The 24,085-nt window shown below is 39.4% G+C and overlaps 1 protein-coding gene across 2 annotated transcripts in view; it reads right to left on the bottom strand.

Annotated features, from left to right (window-relative positions):
• Positions 1-24,085, bottom strand: part of GRIK2 (glutamate ionotropic receptor kainate type subunit 2) — an 843,393-nt gene that overhangs the window by 410,476 nt on the left and 408,832 nt on the right. For both annotated transcript variants that reach the window (XM_040350159.1, XM_040350160.1), the window contains exons 5-6: positions 8,611-8,792; positions 904-957 (exon numbers count right to left, since the gene is read on the bottom strand). In XM_040350159.1, coding sequence (XP_040206093.1) covers positions 904-957; positions 8,611-8,792 — 236 coding nt within the window. The remainder of the gene's footprint in view (positions 1-903; positions 958-8,610; positions 8,793-24,085) is intronic.

Below are 24,085 nucleotides of genomic sequence, written 5' to 3'. Positions count from 1 at the left end.
ATTATTATTTTGATATAAATTACTGCATTTAATTTGTATTTCAAATACATATAGGAGGGGTTTCCACCATCCCTGATACAGGGATCATTTTGATGTGTATTACATCTCACTTGAATTATTGCCCTTATTAATTTGTATGACACATATCTATAGGAGGGGGTTCCACAATCCCTACTAAGTTACATTTTGTATGTTTTATTTTGAGTTTGATGTGTATTTTATGTGTAGTTACATATCACAGAGACTGGTATTGAGGTAATATTGAAGTTTATTGAGAATATCATACATCAGAGTGTTCCACCATTATGGTTAAGTTATTGATTAGTTATGAATTAGTGAGGTAGTGCTGCTATTAAAATAAAAGATTATCTGCATATTCCTCTTTAGAATAAAATGAAGATATTGTGCTAAGATTCTTCTCAAACAACCCAACAATTTTGCATTTAAAAAAAAAAAGTGTGGGCATTGCCTATAGTATATATTTTTGGGGTTTATTTACTATGGCTTGCAGAAGATACAAGTGTAAGTTTAGCACCTATCCTAAGTTTAGGTATAGCATCCATCACATGCTTTGAATAGAACCTATTTAGCTAAAGTGAAACTCTGTGAATCTTCTTCTAGGTGTGCCTAATAGAGGCACTTCTTTTGGGATAAAGATGAAAAATGTATTTTTTACTAATGCTAGCAAGAAAGTCTACCTTTAGTTAGAACTAGATTTCCCAGTCGGTCAAGGAATTTATTTCTAGCTGTGCATCAATGAAAGTTATATATCTATTTTGGACTTTTTAAAGAAATGTGCTACAGAGAGAATTTAAAAATATTTGTGGATGTGTGATTGCAATTGGACATAATAATGTGAAGGAGGAAAGTATTGAATGACATGATCATATTTGTATTACTTACCAGGGTGGTAAATATATAATGATAGTATTCTGTCATCATTCCCATTGCTAATGCCTAGAAGATAAATAATAAAATGCATCAACCAAAAAAATCACATTGTTATGTGGACTATTTACTAAACTACTGTATATCAACAAATAATAATCAGATAAGTCAGTCAAAATCAATAGATTGCAAAAATTATTGTACAAATGCTGTATCCAAAATATTTAATTCTAAAAACACCAGCTCAGAAATACTACGATAATGAAAGGGTTCTGAGAGAAAAACTTAATTGAGATGATTTTTTAGGAGTGAACATTTGCTTTGATTCATTATTCGGTAACAAATCACCTAAAGCCTAATTACATAGACTGCCAACAATAACATACACATCCATACTATATAATGTTAGAACTATTATCTATGGCCTTCTTTGTATAGGTGTACATATGAGTACACCTCTGTGAAGGCCATGTTTTGTCTCCATGGGATGCAGAGGGGTAATGTGCATCAGTGTGCAGACAGTCCCATTGGGACACAGAGGCTGCATGGACACAGTCATTGCTCCAAATTTGACATTGGTGTAGGTGCAGATGCATGTACCTGAATGCACACGTCTGTATTCAGAGACATGCATCCACACAGGTGTCAAATTTGGAGCAGAGGCTGTGCCAATGCAGCCAATGTATCACAATTTACATGAATAGGACTGCCTGCACGTGGATGCACAGAACACCTGTACATCCCATACAGGCAAATCATGGCCCTCACACAGGTATACACTTAATTACGCCTGTGTGGATGTGGCCTAAGTAGGCCCATATGAATGAGTGAATAAAAGGTGTAATTAATCTGGGTAGTGCTCAAATCTTTGAGCATCAGCCATACACCAATGGCTCTCTTTCACAACCAATCCTAACCTTCCTCACCAGTTCAAGGAAACAAATATATACAAATATAAAATATAATTGCAGAAGCTGTGTTTTTTCCTGTTTCATAATCATTAGTTATAAAATAAGGAGTGCCTATACTTGAAAACAAACGCTAAAATCACTATGTATGCAATTACAATTTACAGGCATGTTGGCACCATAAAATTTGTAGTTACATAAAGGGTTAGAGTTTTCCAAAAATCGTATTGAGCTATGTTCTTTGGTCAATGGAGTTACCCTTTAATGTCTTTAACCTCCCTGGCGGTATGATTCTTTCAGAAAAAACATGCTGAAAGCGGTACCATTATTTGCAAGGAAATTTGGCGTTTTATATTGTAGGTCTGTAATTTTTAGAAATAACTCACTTAAATCTGACCAAACAAGATTCTAATAGGCATCCCGTGTATTACATTTTTTTAAAAACAAAATTATAAATTATAATATAATAAATAATTATAAATAATTATAACAAATAATAATATAATTATAATAAAAATTATTCAATAATGTAATCAAATTAAAATCACTGAAATTTGCTCAGTTGCAGAATTGTTGCTGTCATTATTTATTTTTTTTATGACGAATTTCCCCACAAATCGCTATCGCACAATTCTGCAAGTGATTATAATTTATTATCGCTGTTTTTTAGCTGATCTAAAACTATTTTTGACATAAAGGGACACTTTTGGTTGCTATGGACAATCTACAGTTTGCAGGGAGAAAAAAAGGTTTTTATTATATAAAATGACATGTAGGACACTGGGCAGACCACTAGGGACAAGGGGGGTGTGTATTTTTTACATACAGTACTGTAATCTATAAGATTACAGTATACTGTATGTAATGTGTTTGTTTACGTTTTTGAATTTGGCGCCGTTCTCCGTCCCCGTGCTTCGTAACGTCGCAGGGAACGGAGATCGGCGTCACACGGAGGCACTATGTGAATCGAGCGAGGTCCCGCTCGCTCACACAGCGCGGTGGCATCGCTGGATCCAGGGACAAGGTAAGTAAAAAGTGCCTGTGGATTCAGCGAGGCGAGCCGAGACTGACTCGGGGTTACCGATAGTAGCAGGAAAATCTAACCCCGAGTCAGTCTCGGGAAGACCGCCAGGGAGGTTAATACAAACCAAAGAGTACAAAACGATCTGCAATTTAAAATACTACTAGTTAAATGAACATGGGCTGGCATTGCTTAAAGGGGTTTTCTAGTTTTATAATTAAGAGAAGAGTAATAAACACAAAACTATTTCTTTAAGCTAAAATGAACAAGTTAGCAGCTGTAAAAGTAAGAAAATCTTAGCAAGACCCATAGGAATGTAAAATAAAAATATTTCTGCCACTAACAACTTATTTTAGCTGACAATAAAATTAAATGAAAGGTTGCTCACTGCTAGACTCTGCAATATTAATAACTTTATAAATAATGCATACTGGAATGCTTTAAGCAATACATTTTCACAATAGCCTGAGTATTTTTTGTAAGTAAATAGTTTTAGATATTTACAACATTCCAGGGGATTTTAAGTACTGCAATAGTGTAAATATGAATTTAGAGTGTATGGCATTTCAAGACTTACATTAAATCACAACATCTTTGCCGAATATTACATATCAATAAATAAACATAAAATATTCTAACAAGCAATTAAAATGTGTGCATAATGTATCAGCTTGTGGTAAACAGGGATCTTTCAGATTTAACAAGGTATATTTTAACATCTCAGTTTCTGAATTTGATTTGGTGTTGACAAATATATGCTCCGATTTGCCCTAGGCTCAGGGCTTATTTGGATTTAATAGTCTGCAAGAATGTTAGACTTTCTTATTCGCATTTAAACAAAAATAAGCTTAACTTTGCTGTTTGTCAAAAGGAAATGTGTTTTAGCATGTGTTGCTATTATAGGACTGGGCTCACCCATTAGTTCCAAAGTCATTGGGTCTTATTTACTAAAGTAAAGTTACCAGAACAGGAACAAATTGTTATTATACATGCGCATCAAAGGTTTGTATGTCTATGAACATACATATAGCCATCCCTGAGCATATCACAATGTTCACTCTCCTGCAATGTGATATACGTCCCAATGTGTTATCAGACTCTTATCTTGACATGTTAGTATAATGCAATGATTCTCAACCCTGTCCACAAGTACCCCCCCCCCCCCCCAACAAGCCATGTTTTGGGAGTTTCTCTTAGATTTAATAGCAAATACCAAAATACCAAGCCATTGACTTTTTAAAGCACCTGTGCAAGATAAAGGAAAACCTGCAAACATGACCTGTTGGGGGTACCTGAGGACAGGGTTGAGAACTACTGGTATAATGCACACTTCACTGCCTGCCAAAGACTGGGGAAGTCCAAATGAGCTAAAAGCAGAGAAGAACACAGATGGCATGTAGGCCTATCACATTATCCTCAATACATATTTTTATTGAATAAAATAGATATATTCACAAATCAGTACTTGTGTCATAGCATTATCATAAAATCACCCTCTTAAGTCCATATGCGAAAGTCCACAACACTTGTACTCACACCGACTTAAGCGGATGATTTTATGATTATGCTATGACACAAGTACTGGTTTGTGAGTCTATTCACCTCTATTTTATTCAATAAAAACATGTATTCAGGAAAATATGCTAGGCCTACGTGCCATCTGTGTTCTTCTATGCTTTCAGTTCATAGCAATTCTTGAACCTATTTAAAACTTATTTAACATATCACACATTGATGGTTAATGGATAAGATGTTGTTTTAGTTTGCCAAGCACATTGAACATCCAAATAATAATACTTTTTTGTTCCTATAAGGTGCACTATTGAATGTGACATCAACATTCTTCTGAAAATAAATAATATTTAGAAAAAAGTGGCTAAAAAATCAACAAAATCTGCATTTGCCAATCAAAATGGTGTGTCATAAGGAAAAGGGATATACAGTATGTGGTTATCTCTGAAATCAGCATTTGAAATCTCATGAGCTAGCTAGTGTTAATACTTCTGCTCATGAACACAATGGGATTGATTTACTAAAGACAAATAGACACTGAACTTTGCAAAGTACAGTTCCTCCAGAGCTTAGTAAAAATGCAGAAGCTCTGCTGACTTCTAGACATGTGCATTTGTTTTCATCCGAATGCATTTTCGTCCAAATTTCTGGGATTTTCGGTTTCGTTTTAACAAACAATAACGAATGTGCAGAGTCTGAAATCCGAAAGTTCCGACATAAAAAATCGTTATTTTCGTTTTGTTGCGACAATAGTTTGATACAGATAGAAGATTCAACATGATGGTGACAATAACGATCTATGACTATCTGTGACTATCGATTCTGTGGTTGAATGTGCCTAACCTAACTCTATTAGTCCGAGATTATTCGACATAGAGAGAAAAGATTAGGCATTATAGAGACATGAAGTTTCGACATAGAGAGAAAAGAGTCAACATAGAAAGAAAAGATTTGACATAGAGAGAAAAGTTTTGATATTATAAAGACATCAAGATTCGATGAAGCAGCTAAAAACAAACATATGATTACCATGAGCGGACATTTATGGTCAAATGCTCCACCCATAGGCTATAGAAGAATTATAATGTTGGCTGACTAGTGATAATAATTAATAAATATAATTATTATTAGTCATACAACATTAGAATTCTACTATAGCTTGTGGGTGGATAATTCGAAAGGAAATGTACGATTGCAGCATCGTACAGTTTAGCTGCTTCGTCAAATCTTCTTAGAACATTCGAAAGACACCATAAGCCTTCAATGACAGATTCAACCCTAATTAATTCGGTTTTTCAGACAAATGCATTTTTTAACGAAACAAAATAAATAAAAACGAATTTCGGAAGTAACAACATAATTTTATTTTTTAGACGAAAATGAAATTCCAAAACAAAATACTGACTTCCATCATACAATCATGTGCAAGCAAAAATGCTGTTTTTATTTCTTGTGAAAATACCCAATGGGGGGTGATTTACTAAAGGAAAATCCACTTTGCGCTACAAGTGCACTGCAAGTGCACTTGAAAGTGCACTTGGAAGTGCAATCTCTGTAGATCCTAGGGGGACATGCAAGGAAAATAAAAAACAAAATTTTTGCTTGCGCATGATTGGATGATAAAGTCAGCAGAACTTCCCCTAATTTCAGATCCACCCCTCAGATTTACAGCGACTGCACTTCCAAGTGCACTTGCAGTGCAAAGTGGATTTGCCTTTCGTAAATAACCCCCAATGTGTTTGGGTATTTGTTGCACAGTGAAGCTTTACATCATTTACTAAGCTCTGCCTATTTGACAGAGCGCACTGCCTATTTGCCTTTTGTAAATCAGCCCCAAAGATACCTCATGTGCAGTACCTGGTAGTCCTCCACATATTACTCATTTAGACTTTTTTCTTAGGAGTGTGCACTGTTTTTTTTCCAGACGGAATATACTTTTAACAAATACTAACAGTAGCTGGATGGAGCCAAGAACATTTCAACAGCATAACTGATATACATTCAGACACTAGAACTTACATTCTACAGCTGACAACATTTTTTTTATAAATTATGCATATGTAAGCTGCATTGCAGGTACAAAGTAAACTCTAGGCCGCGTATAGACGACCAAACATGTACGATGAAACCATTCCGCCGGACCGTTTTCACCGTACATGTCTGGCCGGGGATTTCTGTATGGTGGCTGTACTCACCATCATACAGAAATCCATGCGTAAACAATACGCGGGGCGTTGCCGCGCCGTCGCCGTGGCAACGTGGGTAGCCCTGCCAGTTCAATGCTTCCACGAAGTCATTCGACGCATGCGAGGGATGGCGGGCGCTCGGACATGTACGGTAGGTCTGTACAGACGACCGAACATGTCCGAGCGGACAGGATTCCAGCGGGCTGTTTTAAAACAAGTCCAGAAATATTTGCCTGCTGGAAAAAGGCCCGGCGGGCAAATTTATGCTGGCATCCTGTCCGCTCGGGCCTACACACGACCGAACATGTCTGCTGAAACTGGTCCGCGGACCAGTTTCAGCAGACATGTTCGGTCGTGTGTACGGGGCCTATAAGTAAACACTCTTTTTGTTCATGCATAACTGATGCATTAAAATACATGCAAACCTTTTATCAAATCAGGTCTACTGTGGTAAAGCTTGTAGGCCTCAGTCACATGGGGTACCGATCTAAACACCTGTGTCTGCTTGGAACACCTGTGCATCCAGTGCTGTTGAAGACGGCACAGGGTTCTAGTGATCGTTAGGCCTATGAAAATGAGGCTTATATTTTATAAAGTTGATGGCATAAATGGGGTCATTTTACTAAAGTTTTAAAATTGTTCAATTAACATAAGGAATTATTACGCTGCAAAATTAATATTTGCCAGCTGAATAAATAAGGTGAAGCCGTGTTCACTTTGTATGTCCGATTATGTGCATATCAGAAGTATTTACACTTTCTCTTTACTTCCCAAGTACACTGTGTTCTTATTTTTTTGAGGATCCTTGCAGGAAGACTTACCAAACTTGCAAAGTTTGAATGCAGCAGGTGGACATATGCATGAAATCAGGTACAGGTTGATTTAAGGCCATGATAATGAATCCTAAAACATTTACTGAAAACTGGCACAGTGGGGGAAATTTATGAAAGCTGGAGCACTCAGAGTCTGGTGTAATTGTGTATGGTAGCCAATTAGCTTTTAACTTTAGCTTGTTAAATTAGGCTTTGACAATAAAACCTTAAAGCTGATTGGTGTCCATGAAGAGCTGCACCAGATTTAGCATTTTCCATTATTAGTAAATAACCCCCATTGGGGGATGTACTAAAAATGGTGCCCACACAGTCTGTTGCAGCTGTGCGGAGTAACCAATCAGCCTCTAGGATTTATTGTCAAAGCTTAATTGAACAAACTGAAGTTGGAAACTAATTGGTTTATTATGCAAAGCTGCACCATATTTTGTGTGTAACAGTTTTAGTACTGTAAATCTCCCCTGTCGGTTGCGGGTAACTGACTTACTGGCCCTAAGTTACAAATTACTGTAGTCAAAGTTCACATAGAGCTGTGCTCATTGGCTCAGAGCTGTCACAGTTGGGAATAGGAGGCCCTAAATGGGTGAAGCACATGTTTACTGTAATGCAATACATTTAGGACAATGAAGGTAAAAGTAGTGTCACATATTTGAAATGTACTTCAAATTGTACATTTTTAACAAGTACAAAAAAATGTAATATCTGTAACATCTCAGTCTGACAAATACTTTATTGTCTCATATGTTAGGCCAAGAGGCTCAACAGTTCCAAAATGCTTTGGACTAAATCTGAAACCCTTTAACTTAAAAAAGACTCAAATCAAAACAAGAGAAATTAGGAACAAGAGGGTGGGACTTTCAAATCAAAACAAGTTAACTTTGGATGATTTGAAAATGAGTGTTAGTGGCTAGAATTGTAAACTCTGTGAAGCAATGCTCAATAAATATTAGTAACTTTTTTTGTTGGCTTATTTATTTTTCAGAAGTTTTGAGGGTACATCAACATAAAAATAATGGGTCAACTTACTAAACATGTGAATTTAATTCAGGCAGATCAGTGCAGGATAATTAAATAAGAGTACATGTATCTTGAACATATTTGGGTATTTGAAGTAAACATAGGCTAAGAAGAAAATAAGTAGATTACCTTTTGGGAACAAAATTATACAAATTTTAGCTTTTATAAATTAACCTTACTGATTATATAGTTTGATTATTTTTTCAAAAGCTTAGATAGCAAACGTAAGCATGATATTCATCCTTTACCTGCTTAAGTATGCCAGCTGCCATGTCATGACTACAGTCAAAGATAACATGAAATTCTTTGCCTCGCTTCATCTCTTTCAGCAGTGGTTTGGCATCCTTTGTGTCCATTGGTAATTGTCGAATTTTGAGTCTTAAGTTGTACCGTGATGGAGCTTTTATTAGCTCTTGTAATCGGATGAGACCTATAAGAGACAAAAAAAGCTGTAAGCAAGGTGAAAACCTGCTGGGTAATTTTGCTTTGTGATTTACTCATACAAAACATATAAAACTCAGTCACTTGTACCACTCATATTCATACATGATTTTATTTTATTTTTTTCAGACAGCCAATCGAATCATATTTTTTTTTTAACTTGATGCACAACCACAAAACAAAGCATTAAAGCAAAATATTGCATTTAGAAACATTTCAGTACTAATAATCATACAAGAAGTATACCTTGGGTTGTAATTTATTTGGAAAGTAGGCAGTCCAAAGTATTTAGGAAGAAGAATGGTAAGTGTTTTTGTTAAGTTGTAATTTTTTGTTACAAGTAAGTTATTTCTCACACATAGCATAGGAATACATAGGCATACTTACAATTACACCCCAAAACACATTCTGCTATACCTCACATATATGGATTACCATATGTGTAAGACTTTTTCACAGCCTACATGCATAGAAGGGCCCAATCCAAAGTGTACCTTTGTGCTTTCATGAAGAATACATTACACATCTATTTTTCCAACTACCTATCACATTTTGGAGGCCCTGGAGCACCAAAACGACCACATTTTGGAAAGAAAGTACCCAAAGGAAAAATTTAAGAGGCATGGTGAGTGCTTTAAATACTTTTTTTGCTACAAGTTTTTAGAAAATGAGGAAAGAAAATTAAAATGATTTTTTTTTACACAAAGTTGTCAATTTATTAAAATGTGTTTCCCACACAGCATTGATGTACCTGGAATTACACCCCAAAACACATTCTGCTACTCCTTCCAAATATGGATATACCACATGTGTGAGACTTTTTCACAGCCAAACCACATAGAAGGGCCCAAAATTCAAGGGGCACCATCGTGCTTTCTATTAACATAAATTACGCATCTAATTTCCTGACTACCGTTCAAATTTTTGGAGACCCTGTAGAAACACTCACAAAATAAAACTCCCCAATATATTTTTAAGAGGCATGGTGTTTGGAAGAGTTTTTGGAAAATGCATTGTAATGGTCACCTCTGCATGAATGGTCAGAGAATATAGTATAGTGTAGTGTCACCTATCAAAGTCCCCTTTCCTGAAAGCCAAGCAAGCCTAGAACACTGGTACGTAGCTGCCCCTAGGAATGTTATATTTAGTGGCCAGGAAGTACAGGAGATGGAAGAAAGGAAAAACAAAAGAGTTTCTGTGGTTCCAGGAGTACAGTTGTCTGCAGCGGATGGCTGGGACTGGTGTCTCGCCATTCAATCAGATTTGCAGATGCCTCAGTTTAGGTGACAGGCAGACACAAACAAACAGGCAAAGAATTGGTCAAGGCAGCATGGATGCTGTGTCTGTCGTGGCAGTGAACAGGGACACTGTGACTGGTGTAGGTGTGAATAGAAACAATATGATTGGTGTGGTGGTGATCAATGATGCTGTCATTGGTGCAACAGTGATTAGGGACACTGATTGGTGTGATGCTGATTAAGGACACTGACTGGCAGCATTCATCTGGTGACATTGTACTGCTGTGGTGGTGATACTGACATACAGTGATATCAAAGCAGTCAGCCATTATACATGATCACCGCCACAACAGTAAATTGCAATTTGTCACCATAGTGACACTGCATTTGCTCTGGTGACATTATGTAAAAAAAATATATATAATAAAAAAATATCCTTTTTTACATGTCACCATAGTGACATCATTTACTCTGTTCAGCTGCATTCCTGCAGCCATTGAGTTGAGACTACTGTGATTGGCACTGTACCATGTGATAATTGTGGCCAATCATGTCAAAATAAATAAATGCGATTGTTTACGATTGATTCTATGATCTGTTCACAGAGATCACAAGGTACAAAGCCAATCACAGTGGAAGATCTTTGATCTTCTAGGCCCGGTGGACACAGTAATCACAGATTGTCCTGACACGCATAAGTGCCCAAAACGGGAAGACGTATAAGTATCTCCTCCCATAATGATGCTTGTCCTACCTAGCTGTTTAACTACAGTGATGCAGGTAATATTAGGCAATTTAATGCTTACAGATATTTCAAACCATGCAATCTAAATGTGCACAGACACAGTTTTCTAACATGCCCAATGGCGTGTTCCCCCGGACAGCTGGAAATATCAGAAGCCACTAGCTAGTGATATGGTAAAACATAATGAAGTTATTTCCCCTAAGTCAGTAACATATACGTTTATATGAAGGCAATATTCAGATAAATTAATGTTTAGATACATTAAATATATCAATTTAATGAATAATGGCTTCTTTTTGAAGTTTATAAATGAATGCTGCTATACAAAAGTCTGTGAGGAGGCATGATGTAAGCAGCTGTCTAATATTGACCCAATGCCATATGGAAGCTTTATTTTCTTCCTTGCTTCGTGTTTCATTTATATTATGCCCTTCTGCTGAGTAATTAAAAAATATTTAGGCTTAGAAACCATATGCATTTTATAATAATTTATTGACACCTCAAAAGTAAATGTTGTATGAATGTATCATAGGTCATGTCCAAGTATAAAACCAGCTGCTAAAAAAAGGTAATACAAGTTCTACAAACTGATTTAATTATCTTCCCTATATCACACGCTTGTTTCAAATGGATCGTGCTTCTTTTTGTGCTCATATTTGTTCTAGTTAAATCTTTGATGTTAAATGTGATACACTGTTCCTTATCTCAGTAGCAACTAATCATCATGTAACTGATGAAGCATGTTTTGTAAATTTAGTGAACTGCTATGGCCTCATACATGCTGGGTGAGATTACCATTGTCTTCCATTATTAACAATGTTGCTCTTCCAATAGAGGATATTGTTATTTTACTTAACCACTTCAGCCCCGGACCATTTTGCTGGTCAATGACTGGGCCACTTTTTGCGATTCGGCACGGCGTCGCTTTAACGGACAATTGCGCGGTCGTGCGACGTGGCTCCCAAACAAAATTGCCGTCCTTTTTTTCCCACAAATAGAGATTTCTTTTGGTGGTATTTGATCACCTCTGTGGTTTTTATTTTTTGTGCTATGAACAAAAATAGAGTGACAATTTTGAAAAAAAAATAATATTTTTTACTTTTTGCTGTAATAAATATCCCCCAAAAATATATAAAAAAAAAAGTTTTTCCTCAGTTTAGGCCGATACAGTTTCTTCTACATATTTTTTATAAAAAAATCGCAATTAGCGTTTATTAATTGGTTTGCGCAAAAGTTATAGCGTCTACAAATTAGGTGATAGTTTTATGGCATTTTTATCAATATTTTTTTTTTACTAGTAATGGCAGCGATCTGCGATTTTTATCAGCACTGTGACCTTATGGCGGACACTTTGGACACTTTTGACACATTTTTGGGACCATTGGCATTTTTATAGCGATCAGTGCTATAAAAATGCATTGATTACTGTAAAAATGTCACTGGCAGGGAAGGGGTTAACAGTTCGGGGTGAGAAAGAGGTTAATTATGTTCACTCATTGTGTTCTAACTGAAGGGGGGTGGGACTGACTAGGGGAAATGACAGATCGCTGTTCATACATTGTATAAACATGTGATCAGTCATTTCTCCACCTGAAAGGGGAATCGCGGGTGCCCGGCGGTGATCGCACCCCCGGGCACGTGCGTTGGCACCAGGAGCGAGCAGGGGGCACGCGCCCCTAGTGGCTGAAATGCAAAATCACGTTATATTACGTGATTTTGCGCAGCCGAGCCGACCTGCCATGGTAAAACTACGGTGGGTGCTGTGAAGCATTCATTGGCAAGATTGAGGCTGGTGTACATTTTTCACCTAGGTTTTTCATCTCCATATGGTGAGGGACTTCAAGGTCTGCGCCTGACATGGAGAAAACAGACTTTTTGTTTTCTCTGATCTTAATAGGTTCTGTTTTGGATCCTGGAACCTGAAGACTTTGTATAGCTTTGGGTAGGAAAGCCCTCCGTTCCTGGTTTCACATCGTACTTGGCAGCATGACCTAATTAATCTCATTTGTACACAGGCCTTTTTAAATGTGAGTTGACTGATAATGATATACGACAAGAAAAAAGAGGGCACACCGGCCCTGTGCATTACCACAAGTTAACATTTATGATAAAAAAACAAGCTTCCATATGCTCACAAAGGATGGAAAGTTTCAGGCACAAATTCACAATCTAGTACAGTTTCCCAAACTATGCCCATCACAGGGATACTGTCACGGTCTGGAGCCAGGCTCAGAGGCCAGTAGCTATAGCAGCAGAGCGGATATTCACACAGGTAACCCTGGTTGATGACACAGGTTCACCTGAGGTGCGGGGTCTAAGCACTAACCGGTATTCACCAGAGCTCCTGATGGTGGAGATGGGCTTTGCTGTGTGTTACTGCCAGGTCGCGGTCCTCAGGATAGCCCCACCAGGAGGTTGAGCAAGCCGGGGTCCGGAAGCAGATATAACAGGTAGGGCTCAAGCAGAAGCCGAGTTGGGAAATGAGCCAAAAGTCGGTAACAGATAGTTGCAGGTTGGGATTCAGCAGAAGCGTAGTCGGGGGATGAGCCAAAAGTCGGTAGCGAATGGTAGCAAAAATCGGTTGACAGCAAGAGAGACAGGAGCAAGATATTGGCTGGTGAAGGCACAATATTCTGGAAACCAGGAAGTGCAGGGACATGGCTTTTATAGGAAGTTCATGGGAGGAGCAAAGGGTTCAAGGTTCAAGGCAAACAAGATTCAAGACAAGATCATTCAAGGAACTATCCAAAGAACTGTCCAAGGAGCTGTCCAGCATTCCAGGTGGCTCAGCAAGCAGTCACTACCAGACACACCAGAGGTCCCAGGTTCAAGCCCAGGTCCTAACAGTACTCCCCTCCTCCCAGGATGTCCCCTGGACGTCTTAGGGCCAGGTTTCTGAGGAAACCTCTGGTGAAATTCCCTTGTTAATCTAGGGGCATGAACATGTTTTCAGGCTCCCAAGAATTTTCTTCTGGCCCATATCCTTCCCATTGAACCAAATATTGTAATTTGTTCCTAGAGATCCTGGAGTCAATAATTTTTCCCACCACAAATTCTTCTTCACCCTGTACCTCAACAGGTGGAGAAGGAGGATGAATTCTCTCAGAAAAAGTATTTTCATTAAACTGTTTGAGTAGCGATATATGAAAAACAGGGTGAATCTTCATATTGTCAGGAAGTTTTAGGCGAAAAGTGATCGGGTTGATTTGAGCAGAAATCTCAAAAGGTCCAATAAACTTTTGACCCAGCTTAGCACATGGAACCTGAACCGTTAAATTTTTGGTAGATAACCAAACTTTGTCACCTACCTGAAAGGTGTGAATAGACCTATGGTGTCTGTCAGCAGCCTTCTTGTAATATTCCTGCGCCTCCTTCAATGTATCAGTCAATTTCTCCTGGATCTCATGTAATGAAGTTAGTCTGTTGGTAACAGCAGGAATTGAAGTTGAGATAGGGAGATCAGGAATAAAAACTGCATGATACCCGGTGTTTAGGAAAAATGGGCTTTGGGAAGTGGAGCTATGTTTAGAGTTATTATAAGCAAACTCTGCCGTAGGAAGGTAGTCCAACCAGTCATCCTGGAGATAACTCACGAATCATCGAAGGTATTGCTCCAGAGTTTGATTGATCCTCTTGGTCTGACCATTAGACTGTGGATGAAAAGCTGAGGGCAGATTAATTGTTACACCCAAAGCTGAGCAAAAACTTTTCCAAAATTTTGAGGTAAACTGTACCCCTCTGTCAGACACCACATCATCAGGAATTCCATGAAGTTTAAAAACTTCTCTAACCATTACCTCAGCAGTATGTTCAGCAGAGGGTACCCCCTTAACTGAAATTAAATGAGCCATCTTAGTGAGACGGTCAACGACTACCAGAATGGTGGTCATCCCTTTTGAAAGAGGCAGGTCGACTACAAAGTCCATAGAAATTGACCCCCATGGTCTTGATGGAACAGACAGTGGTAGAAGTAACCCCAGAGGAGAAGATCGGGGTGTCTTATTGTGAGCACAGGTTAGACATGAAGCCACATATCTCTTTACATCTTTCTTGTACCCATGCCACCAAAAGGAACATGATAAGAGTTCTTCTGTCTTAGAAACCCCAAATTGACCGGCAAGTTTAGAGTCGTGTACCAACCTGAGGGCTTCTACCCGAACTGATTCAGGTACATAGAGGCAATGCGCTTGAGTTCAAAAACCATTGTTGTACTTGAGGTTATTGAACCTGGAGAAAAAAAGGGTCCAACGTGCTTGTCTAGATGACAACCTTTTAGCAGACCTAATAAATTCTAAATTTCTATGATCGGTAAGAACGGTTATGGGGTTCTTAGCCCCTTCCAGCAGATGCCTCCACTCAGAAAATGCTTCCTTAATTGCCAGCAACTCCTTGTTTCCAATGTCATAATTCTTCTCGGCTGAAGACATAAGTCGAGAAAAATAAGCGCAAGGATGAAGCTGCATTTTTTCTCCAATTCGCTGAGAAAGGATAGCTCCCACAGCAGAATTAGAAGCATCTACTTGTACGATGGAAGGTAATTCTGGATTTGGATGTACCAGTATTGGTGCAGAAGTGAAAAGAGTTTTCAGTTTACTAAAGGCAGCCTGTGCCTCAGGTGACCACAAAAAGGGCACCCCTTTCTTTGTCAGCTGTGTAATTGGAGCAATTACCTTGGAGAAATTCCTTATAAACCTTCTGTAAAAGTTGGCAAATCCAACACATCACTGTATCTCCTTATCCTTAACATTCCTAGGGACAGGCCAATCCATCACTGCTTTGATCTTATCAGGATCCATGCTTACCCCTTCAGAAGAGATTATGTATCCCAAGAACTGGATCTGAGTTTGTTAAAACTCGCATTTCTCTAGTTTGATGTAAAGTTTATTCCCCTGTAATCTCTCTAAAACAATACAGACATGTTTGCGGTGTTCTTCCAAAGTATCAGAGAAAATGAGAATGTCATCCAAATATGCTATTACAAACTGATCAAGAAAATCTTGAAAAGCATCATTAATAAAATGTTGAAAAGTTGCAGGAGCATTACAAAGCCCAAAGGGCATGACCAAAGACTCAAAATGTCCATATCTGGAGTTTTATATTCATCTCCGGGGCGAATGCAGACAAGATTGTATGCCCCCCGTAAATCTAATTTGGTAAAGAGCTTGGCGGAGCGGAGTCTCTCAAGCATTTCTGGAATCAGTGGGAGTGGATAGCGATTCTAAATTGTGATCATATTTAAATCTCTGTAGTCAATACATGGACGCAGAGTGGAGTCCTTTTTCACCAAGAAGAATAAGGCTGCCCCAGCAGGAGAGGTTGAGTGTCTGATAAAACCCCTCTCTAGATTCTTATTAATCCACTGTTTGAGCACCTTTAGCTCAGGTTCCGATAAAGAATAAAGGTGCCCAAATGGTATTTCTGCCCCTGGAAGCAATTCAATGGGAAAATCACAAGAGCGATGAGGAGGCAGGTGATCTGCGTTCTTTTTATCACAAAATTCCCGAAAATCAAGATATTGTGGGGGTAGCTTGTCGTATTACTTGATAGTTGCCAAAGATGCTTGTAACTCTTGGGTTGGTGGAGGGCTTATTTGATAAGATTCTTTGCAATGTTTTTTGCAATGGTCAGATGTAAAGCTTATAGAACGTGTCTCCCAGTTAATGGAGGGATTATGGATAGAGAACCAATGAATGCCTAGGATAATAGGGAACTTGGGTGATGTGATCAGCTCAAAGCTGATAGTCTCCTGATGGTCAGTCTCAATTAGGAGTTTAAGAGGGATGGTCTCATGGATAACTGGTCCTGAAGACAAAGGTGAGCCATCCACAGTTTCCATATTAATAGGGGTGAGTTTATTTCTTATTTGAATGTTATTACTTTGGGCAAATTAGATGTCCATGAAGTTTCCCCCGGCCCCTGAGTCCAGCATAACAGAGCAAGGTATTTCATTGCTTTCAATGATAAGCCTTATTGGGATGACAAAATTAGTTGATAAAGAATTAACCTTATTTGCTTCCTGAATCAAAGGAGAGACGGACTGAGAAATTTAGTTTATTTGTTCAGATACTGTAATATCTGTTGCTGCAATTGTTCTTTTAAATTTATTGGGACAATTAACTACATAATGTCCAGAGTCTCCACAATAAAGACATAAGTTCTCTGAACATCATCTTTCTTTCTCCTAAGTAGTAATAGATATTTTAATATCATCCACCTGCAAAGGTTCAGGAGTGTCAGAATCAGGAAAAACTTAGGAGGATACTGAGTAGTAGAAAAACGCATGCCACCATTACTGCCTAAGATTCCCAGTCTCTCCTTTCTTCTTTCAGTAAGTCTCTGATCAATTTGAATACATAATTTAATAAAAGCCTCAAGGTCGTCAGGACTTTCTACTCTGGCAAGCTCATCTTTTACTTGTTCCGAGAGTCCTTGATGGAACTGACTCTTTTGTGCTGCTGTATTCCAATTGGTATCTGAGATCCAACGTCGGAATTCAGTTGTGTACTCTGCAACAGAGCGTCTACCCTGCCGTAAATTGTGCAATTTTGCCTCAGCAGTAGCGCAGCGGTTAGGATTATTGAAAACTTGGTTCATCTCAGTCACAAAAGAATCTAAATCATCCAGGACGACATCATCTTTCTCCACATAAGGGGAGGCCCAGGCTAAAGCTTCCTCAGTCAGGAGGTTGATAATAAACAGCACCTTTTTCCTGTCCGAAGTAAATGCAGCAGGTTGCATCTGAAAGTATATACAATATTGATTAAGGAACCCTCTAAAATGGCGACAGTCTCCGTTAAACTTAAGTGGTAGGGGCATTCGTGCATTAGTATCTACGGCAGCAGTGTCTCGGGCACGAAAATCACGCAATTGTTTATTCAGATCAAGGATTTCCTCTTGTAGTGCTTTCACTTCAATTTATAACTCAGAAGATTTTTCCTGGTAGTTAACACCAAATGTCTGCAACTCAGCGATTTGCACCCTGAGAGGAGCTACAGCACCTCCATGTTTTGGGCTAGAATATTCTGTCACGGTCTGGAGTCAGGCTCAGAGGCCAGTAGCTATAGCAGCAGAGCGGATATTCACACAGGTCACCCTGGTTGATGACACAGGTTCACCTGAGGTGCGGGGTCTAAGCACTAACCGGTATTCACCAGAGCTCCTGATGGTGGAGATGGGCTTTGCTGCATGTTAGTGCCAGGTCACAGTCCTCAGGATAGCCCCACCAGGAGGTGAGCAAGCCGGGGTCCAGAAGCAGATATAACAGGTAGGTCTAAAGCAGAAGCGGAGTCGGGAAACGAGTCAAAAGTCGGTAACAGATAGTTGCAGGTTGGGATGCAGCAGAAGCGTAGTCGGGGACGAGTGAAAAGTCGGTAGCGAATGGTAGCAAAGATCGGTTGGCAGCAAGAGAGACATGAGCAATATATTGGCTGGTGAAGGCACAATATTCTGGCAACCAGGAAGTGCAGGGACATGGCTTTTATAGGAAGTTCATGGGAGGAGCAAAGGGTTCAAGGTTCAAGGCAAACAGGATTCAAGACAAGATCATTCAAGGAACTATCCGAAGAACTGTCCAAGGAGCTGTCCAGCATTCCAGGTGGCTTAGCAAGCAGAGTCACTACTAGACACACAAGAGGTCCCAGGTTCAAGCCCAGTTCCTAACAGATACAGAGCTTAGGTGTTTTGAGTGTTAGTCCCTCTTTATCAGAGCTAATGAGCTGACTGATGCACATGACTCTCTCTTACTCTCTCTGTTGTGAGCTCCTGCTGCTGGTTGATAGGGCTGACTGCTGACAGTACACTAAGTACAAAAGTAATAATCCTGTAACTGATCAAGCAAGTTTTGTAAATTTTGTGAAATGCTATGACCTCGTACAGTACATGCTGGGTGTCAAAAACACAACTTTTAATCAAGAGTTTTTTTCTGCCTCTGAACAACCCTCTACTTTAGCCTATGTTTTCTTGCACACATAGACATTTACTGACAGTTTAAGGGAAGAAAAAAATGCCTTATGAGCCTAAATGAATGTAAACACATCCAAACTTGCTTAACCTGCCTGGCGGTCTTCCCGAGTGTGACTCGGGGTGAGATTTTCAGGCTGCGAATGGTTACCCCGAGTCACACTCGGGCATGCCTCGCTCGATGCAGAAAAAAGGTTTTCTTACCTTTTCTCCGCGATCCAGCGTTGAATCCTCGCAGTGCACGGCGGGCGGATGTCCGCTCGATGCTGTGTGTTCCCCTGATTCCCTTCCCTGCGAGCGTCGCGACGCAGGGGGCGGAAGGAGGGGGGGGGCGGCGGGAAATTCAAACGTATAAAAAGTAAAACAAAGTAAAACACAGTAAAAACACACTGATATCATTGGATAAAATTTAAAAAAAATACAGTGACCTTTGATTGCCCCCCCCAGTGCTTTCCAGTGCCCTGTCTGCAGAATTACTGTATCAGTGTCTGTATATTGCACAGCAATAATGGCAAAGCGCGCCTCTGCATCAAACTTATTATGCGACTTGCTGCCAAACAGCGACAGCGATGCCGAATCCATTGCGGAGGAGCTGAGCGACAGCGACGCGTGGGAAAGTTCATCGTCGGATGCAGAAAGTGATGTGGTTGACGATCCTGCACCTGTGCCCAGCGACGTGCGGACCTGGTGCGCAATTGATTGCGCTACGGAGCACGTAGCGCCCCCTAGGTTTCCGTTCACAGGATCACCTGGAATAAAAGTGGACATAGAGGATGACAATCCCTTAGAATACCTCCGACTATTTTTGACCGATGAGGTGATCGACAAAATTGTTTTGGAGACCAATCGGTATGAAGAACAGCAATCTGCTACCCAGCAGTTATTTTCAAGACGCAGAAAATGGGAGCCTGTGACCAGCGAGGATATATGGAAATTCCTTGGCCTCCTAATTTTGCAGGGAGTGGTGGGAAAACCACTCCAAAAGTGGTACTGGACCACAAATAAATTATTGGCCACACCTTTTTTTGGAACAGTAATGTCCGAATATCGGTTTTCACTTATAATGAAATATTTGCACTTTGCAAATAATGAGGAATTTGACGAACGGTCTCATCCAGCTCCAAAGCTTAAAAAAATTTGGGATATTTACCAAATGGTCCTGCAGAATTTCCAGCGGACCTACATACCTGAGAGGGACATTTCAATAGACGAAAGTCTCATGGCCTACAAAGGTCGCCTAAGCTGGATTCAATTCATTGCGTCTAAGCGCGCTCGCTTTGGGATAAAATCCTTTATGTTATGTGAGTCCAGCTCGGGATATATTTGGAACTCAGTACTTTATACTGGCAAAGGGACCAAATTCTCCCCGAGATTCAGTGATTTTGGGATGGCAACCGCGTCAGTGCTTTCATTGATAGAGCCCTTGCTCAACCAGGGCTACTGTATCACTACGGACAATTTCTATACGTCCCCAGAACTATACGAGTTCCTACTTCTGAATAGGACAGACGCTTATGGGACTGTGAGGCCTAACCGGCGTGACATGCCGTCAGGATTTCCAGACAAAAAGCTCGGGAAAGGACAAGTAGCTGCATGGCAAAAGGGGAAAATGTTGGCTCTGAAGTGGCGGGACAAAAAGGACGTTTCCCTTTTGAGCACGGTCCACAACACCTCGACCGCCATGGTCCATACCAAAGGTGGGAAAGACGTTCTAAAGCCACAGGTGGTGTTGGACTACAACCACACGATGGGAGGTGTGGACAGGGCTGACCAGGCCATGACTTTTTACCCTGCAATGAGAAAGCAGCAAAAAAAATATTATAAAAAGATTTTCCGACATCTTTTGGAGCAATGTCTCTGGAACTCTTTCATCCTGCTCAAAAAAAAAAATGTCAGGTCTATCGTCCATGCGGACTTTATGTGGAAGGTGGCTGAACAAATTTTCCTCAAAAACCAAACACCAACGGCGGTAAACCGTTCTGGACGACGGGCTTCTAGGGTTGTAAATCCAGAGCGACTAACTGGTCGTCATTTTTTGGAATATGTACCACCCACTCCAAAAAAAGCAGCACCCACACGGATGTGTGTGGTTTGCTGCTCCAAGCGCGACGCCAGCGGAAGGAAAATTCGCAAAGAAACGCGCTACTGTTGTCTCGACTGTGATGTTGGACTTTGCGCCATACCGTGCTTTAAGGATTTCCACACCCGAGACATTTATTGAATTATCATTTTGCACCCCTGTTTGACCCCCCAAAAAATCAGAGTATCTGAATATATTATTTGTTAAAATGTATTGAATAAAAACTATTGTTATTATTAAATTATTATTTGTTATTATTTATTATATTATAATTTATGATTTTGTGTTTCAAACTTTGTCATAGTCTATTAGAGACTCTGGTTTGGACAGATTTAGGTGAGTTATTCCTAAGAATTGCAGGCCTGCAAACTAAAACGCCAAATTTCCATGCAAAATAATGGTACCGCTTTCAGCACCTTTTTTCAGAAAGAATCATACCGCCAGGGAGGTTAAGCAATAGATGCATTTATTGACTCAGCATTTATTTGTTATAATAGTCATAATAAATTGATATTCTGCCCTGTGGAATGAATGTCCAGACTTGTGACACTCATCTCATATTTGCAAAATGTGACTTTAGGCACATTTTTACTCCTTTTCATCCCTTGAGCAAAGGTGTCCAGAAGAGGAAAAAAAATGGCATCTGTGCATGAGGCCTAAATATTCATAGTAAAAAAATAAGCACTTATCTTTGTCCTTGTCTGACAGGCAGTATTATTCAAAACAGCTGTTTGAACAATAGCAACACTATTAGATTTGACTTAATCACATTTTTTTATTGTGAAAAGCTGATTAAGCTCAGGGGCATTTAAACTGTGAGTGCTTATTCAATAAGCATAGCCATGAGTAAGTTTTGCACAGTAAAACTGATTCCTAGAAAATCAGACTGCTTTAACTTACAACTGATCCTTGATCTGCTTCTTTCACCAGCCAGCTGTAAACACAAAAGTGTTTAATTCTGAGTGCTTTGTGGTTCATCCCTCAGAGGGGGATCAGTAAATATATTTTCAAAGATTGACCACCACCAGCCACTCTGAGCAACTTTTCCCAAAATTCCAAAGACATGCAGGAGAGACCTGGGACCGTTGTGGGGGTTCAGGGGGGTGCACATAGCCCCTTTGCCATTTTACCCAATATTTGAGGCTCTTTAAACATTGTTGGCATTGGCCTATAATTATATAGTATGCCTAATAATAACCTAATATTGGTGGCCTGTGCCTCATTATATCTGATGATAGTCACATCATTAAGCTAAACTTTATTAGTCAAGTATGGTGTTCTTCAGGGCTCGGGTCTTGGGTCCCTTACTTTTTAGCATTTACATGTTTCATCTTATTCAACTGCTTAGATCACACATGCTCAATTATCCCTCATATGCTGATGACACTCAGATATACATGCACACTAAACCGGATTCTACTTTTGCTGCTTCTCTCGTATCTAACTGTATTTGTAATATAAAAACTTGAATGGCACATAATTTCCTTCAATTAACCACTTAAGGACCTTGGCTGTTTTTCAGATTTGGCGTTTACAAGACTAAAACAGATTTTTTTGCTAGAAAATTACTTAAAACCCCCAAACATTATATATTTTTTATAACACCCTAGAGAATAAAATGGCGGTCATTGCAATACGTTTTGATGTCACTTCCGCCCTGCTATGCTATGGGGAAGGGTGGGGGCCATCTTGCCCTCACTCGTATCCCAGCCGAGCAGGGGACAGGACACAATCGCCTCTGCCTCTACCGACGGCTCTGGTAAGTGGCGGAGGGCGCGGGAGAGCGGCGGGAGGGGGTCCCCTCTCCCGCCGCTGATAACGATGATCTTGCGGCGAATATGCCGTGGAGACCACTGTGATCGTTTACAGGACCCCTCACAGTAAAGATGGATATCTTGGTTGTGGCAGCAGCTGCTGCCGTTACCAAGATATCCATCTTTAAAAACAGGATGTATATAGTCGTAAGCAGGTCCTTAAGTGGTTAAACAACACTGAAGTCATGCTTATTGGTATGCCACATCAATTGTGTAAGGACAGTCCTAATAGCTTATCTATAGATGGCAATGTACTTGAGCTTCTGTCTAAATTGAAAGATCTAGGGGTGATATTTGATGCTAGTTTAACCTGTGATCCATACAAAATGATCTAGTTTATTATTACTATTATTATTGCATAAGTTGTCTGTTTGTTTTGGGAAACCCATTAGAACTCATTAGGGGGCACTTGTTAGTCAGGAACTGAAAGTAGGTTAATTAGTGGCTGGCAGAGGAGAGATTTTGTTTGAATTACAGTATATTGTGATTCTGCTGTACAATATCTATATAGTTAGTTGTGAGAAGTGACCTAGGCTGATAGAGATCACAAACACAGCTGTGGGCAGTGGCATTTGTCAATTCACTGCCAGGTGATTCTGTATTACAGTAAGGCTAAAATGTAATCAAAGAAATGCATCAACGTGTGAAGTGTGTCTGTATTATGAATTATATTTCTGTTCACCAAAGCAAGCATTCAACGTTTTTTTAAATACTATGAGCTGAAAGTATGAAACCAAGTTATTCTGACTATCAAATTACAAGCAAATTTGGCCATTGTTTTCCCTTATGTGAGACTGCTGAGTGAAACATTTCTTCACTTTAAAAAAAAGGAAATTGGCTTCAGGGTCTGAGAGTGTCTAATCAATGAAGCAATAAGATTTTATTTGCACAAACTAAAATGTACTTCTCCAAGAAGATTATATTTTGTCTGAAGTGTCTAACTGAAATTATTTTATCTAAAATCATAAAATGATATTCTAGTATAAGTTTAATTAGTTGTTTTCTTATTTTTCTGAAAAAGAAATTAGATGAAGATTCCCTGTCAAACAATTCACAACTTCATATATGTGTTCATTTCATGAAGAATATGCATTTGCAGCAAATTCACAGTGCATTTATGGCTGCTTTGGCCAATCACAGCACAATTTGCTTTGAGAGCCATGATTGGCCAAAGACAGGGTGTCTTTGGCTAATCATCGCTCAGGGGGCTAATTCCACGCCCCACACTATACAGGGAGTGCAGAATTATTAGGCAAGTTGTATTTTTGAGGATTAATTTTATTATTGAACAACAACCATGTTCTCAATGAACCCAAAAAACTCATTAATATCAAAGCTGAATATTTTTGGAAGTAGTTTTTAGTTTGTTTTTAGTTTTAGCTATTTTAGGGGGATATCTGTGTGTGCAGGTGACTATTACTGTGCATAATTATTAGGCAACTTAAC

This window comes from Rana temporaria, chromosome 4, assembly GCF_905171775.1.
Source record: "Rana temporaria chromosome 4, aRanTem1.1, whole genome shotgun sequence".
Classification (NCBI taxonomy): domain Eukaryota; kingdom Metazoa; phylum Chordata; class Amphibia; order Anura; family Ranidae; genus Rana; species Rana temporaria.
The sequence above is the reverse complement of the archived record's forward strand: the minus strand, read 5'-3'. Positions and strand labels throughout refer to the sequence as shown.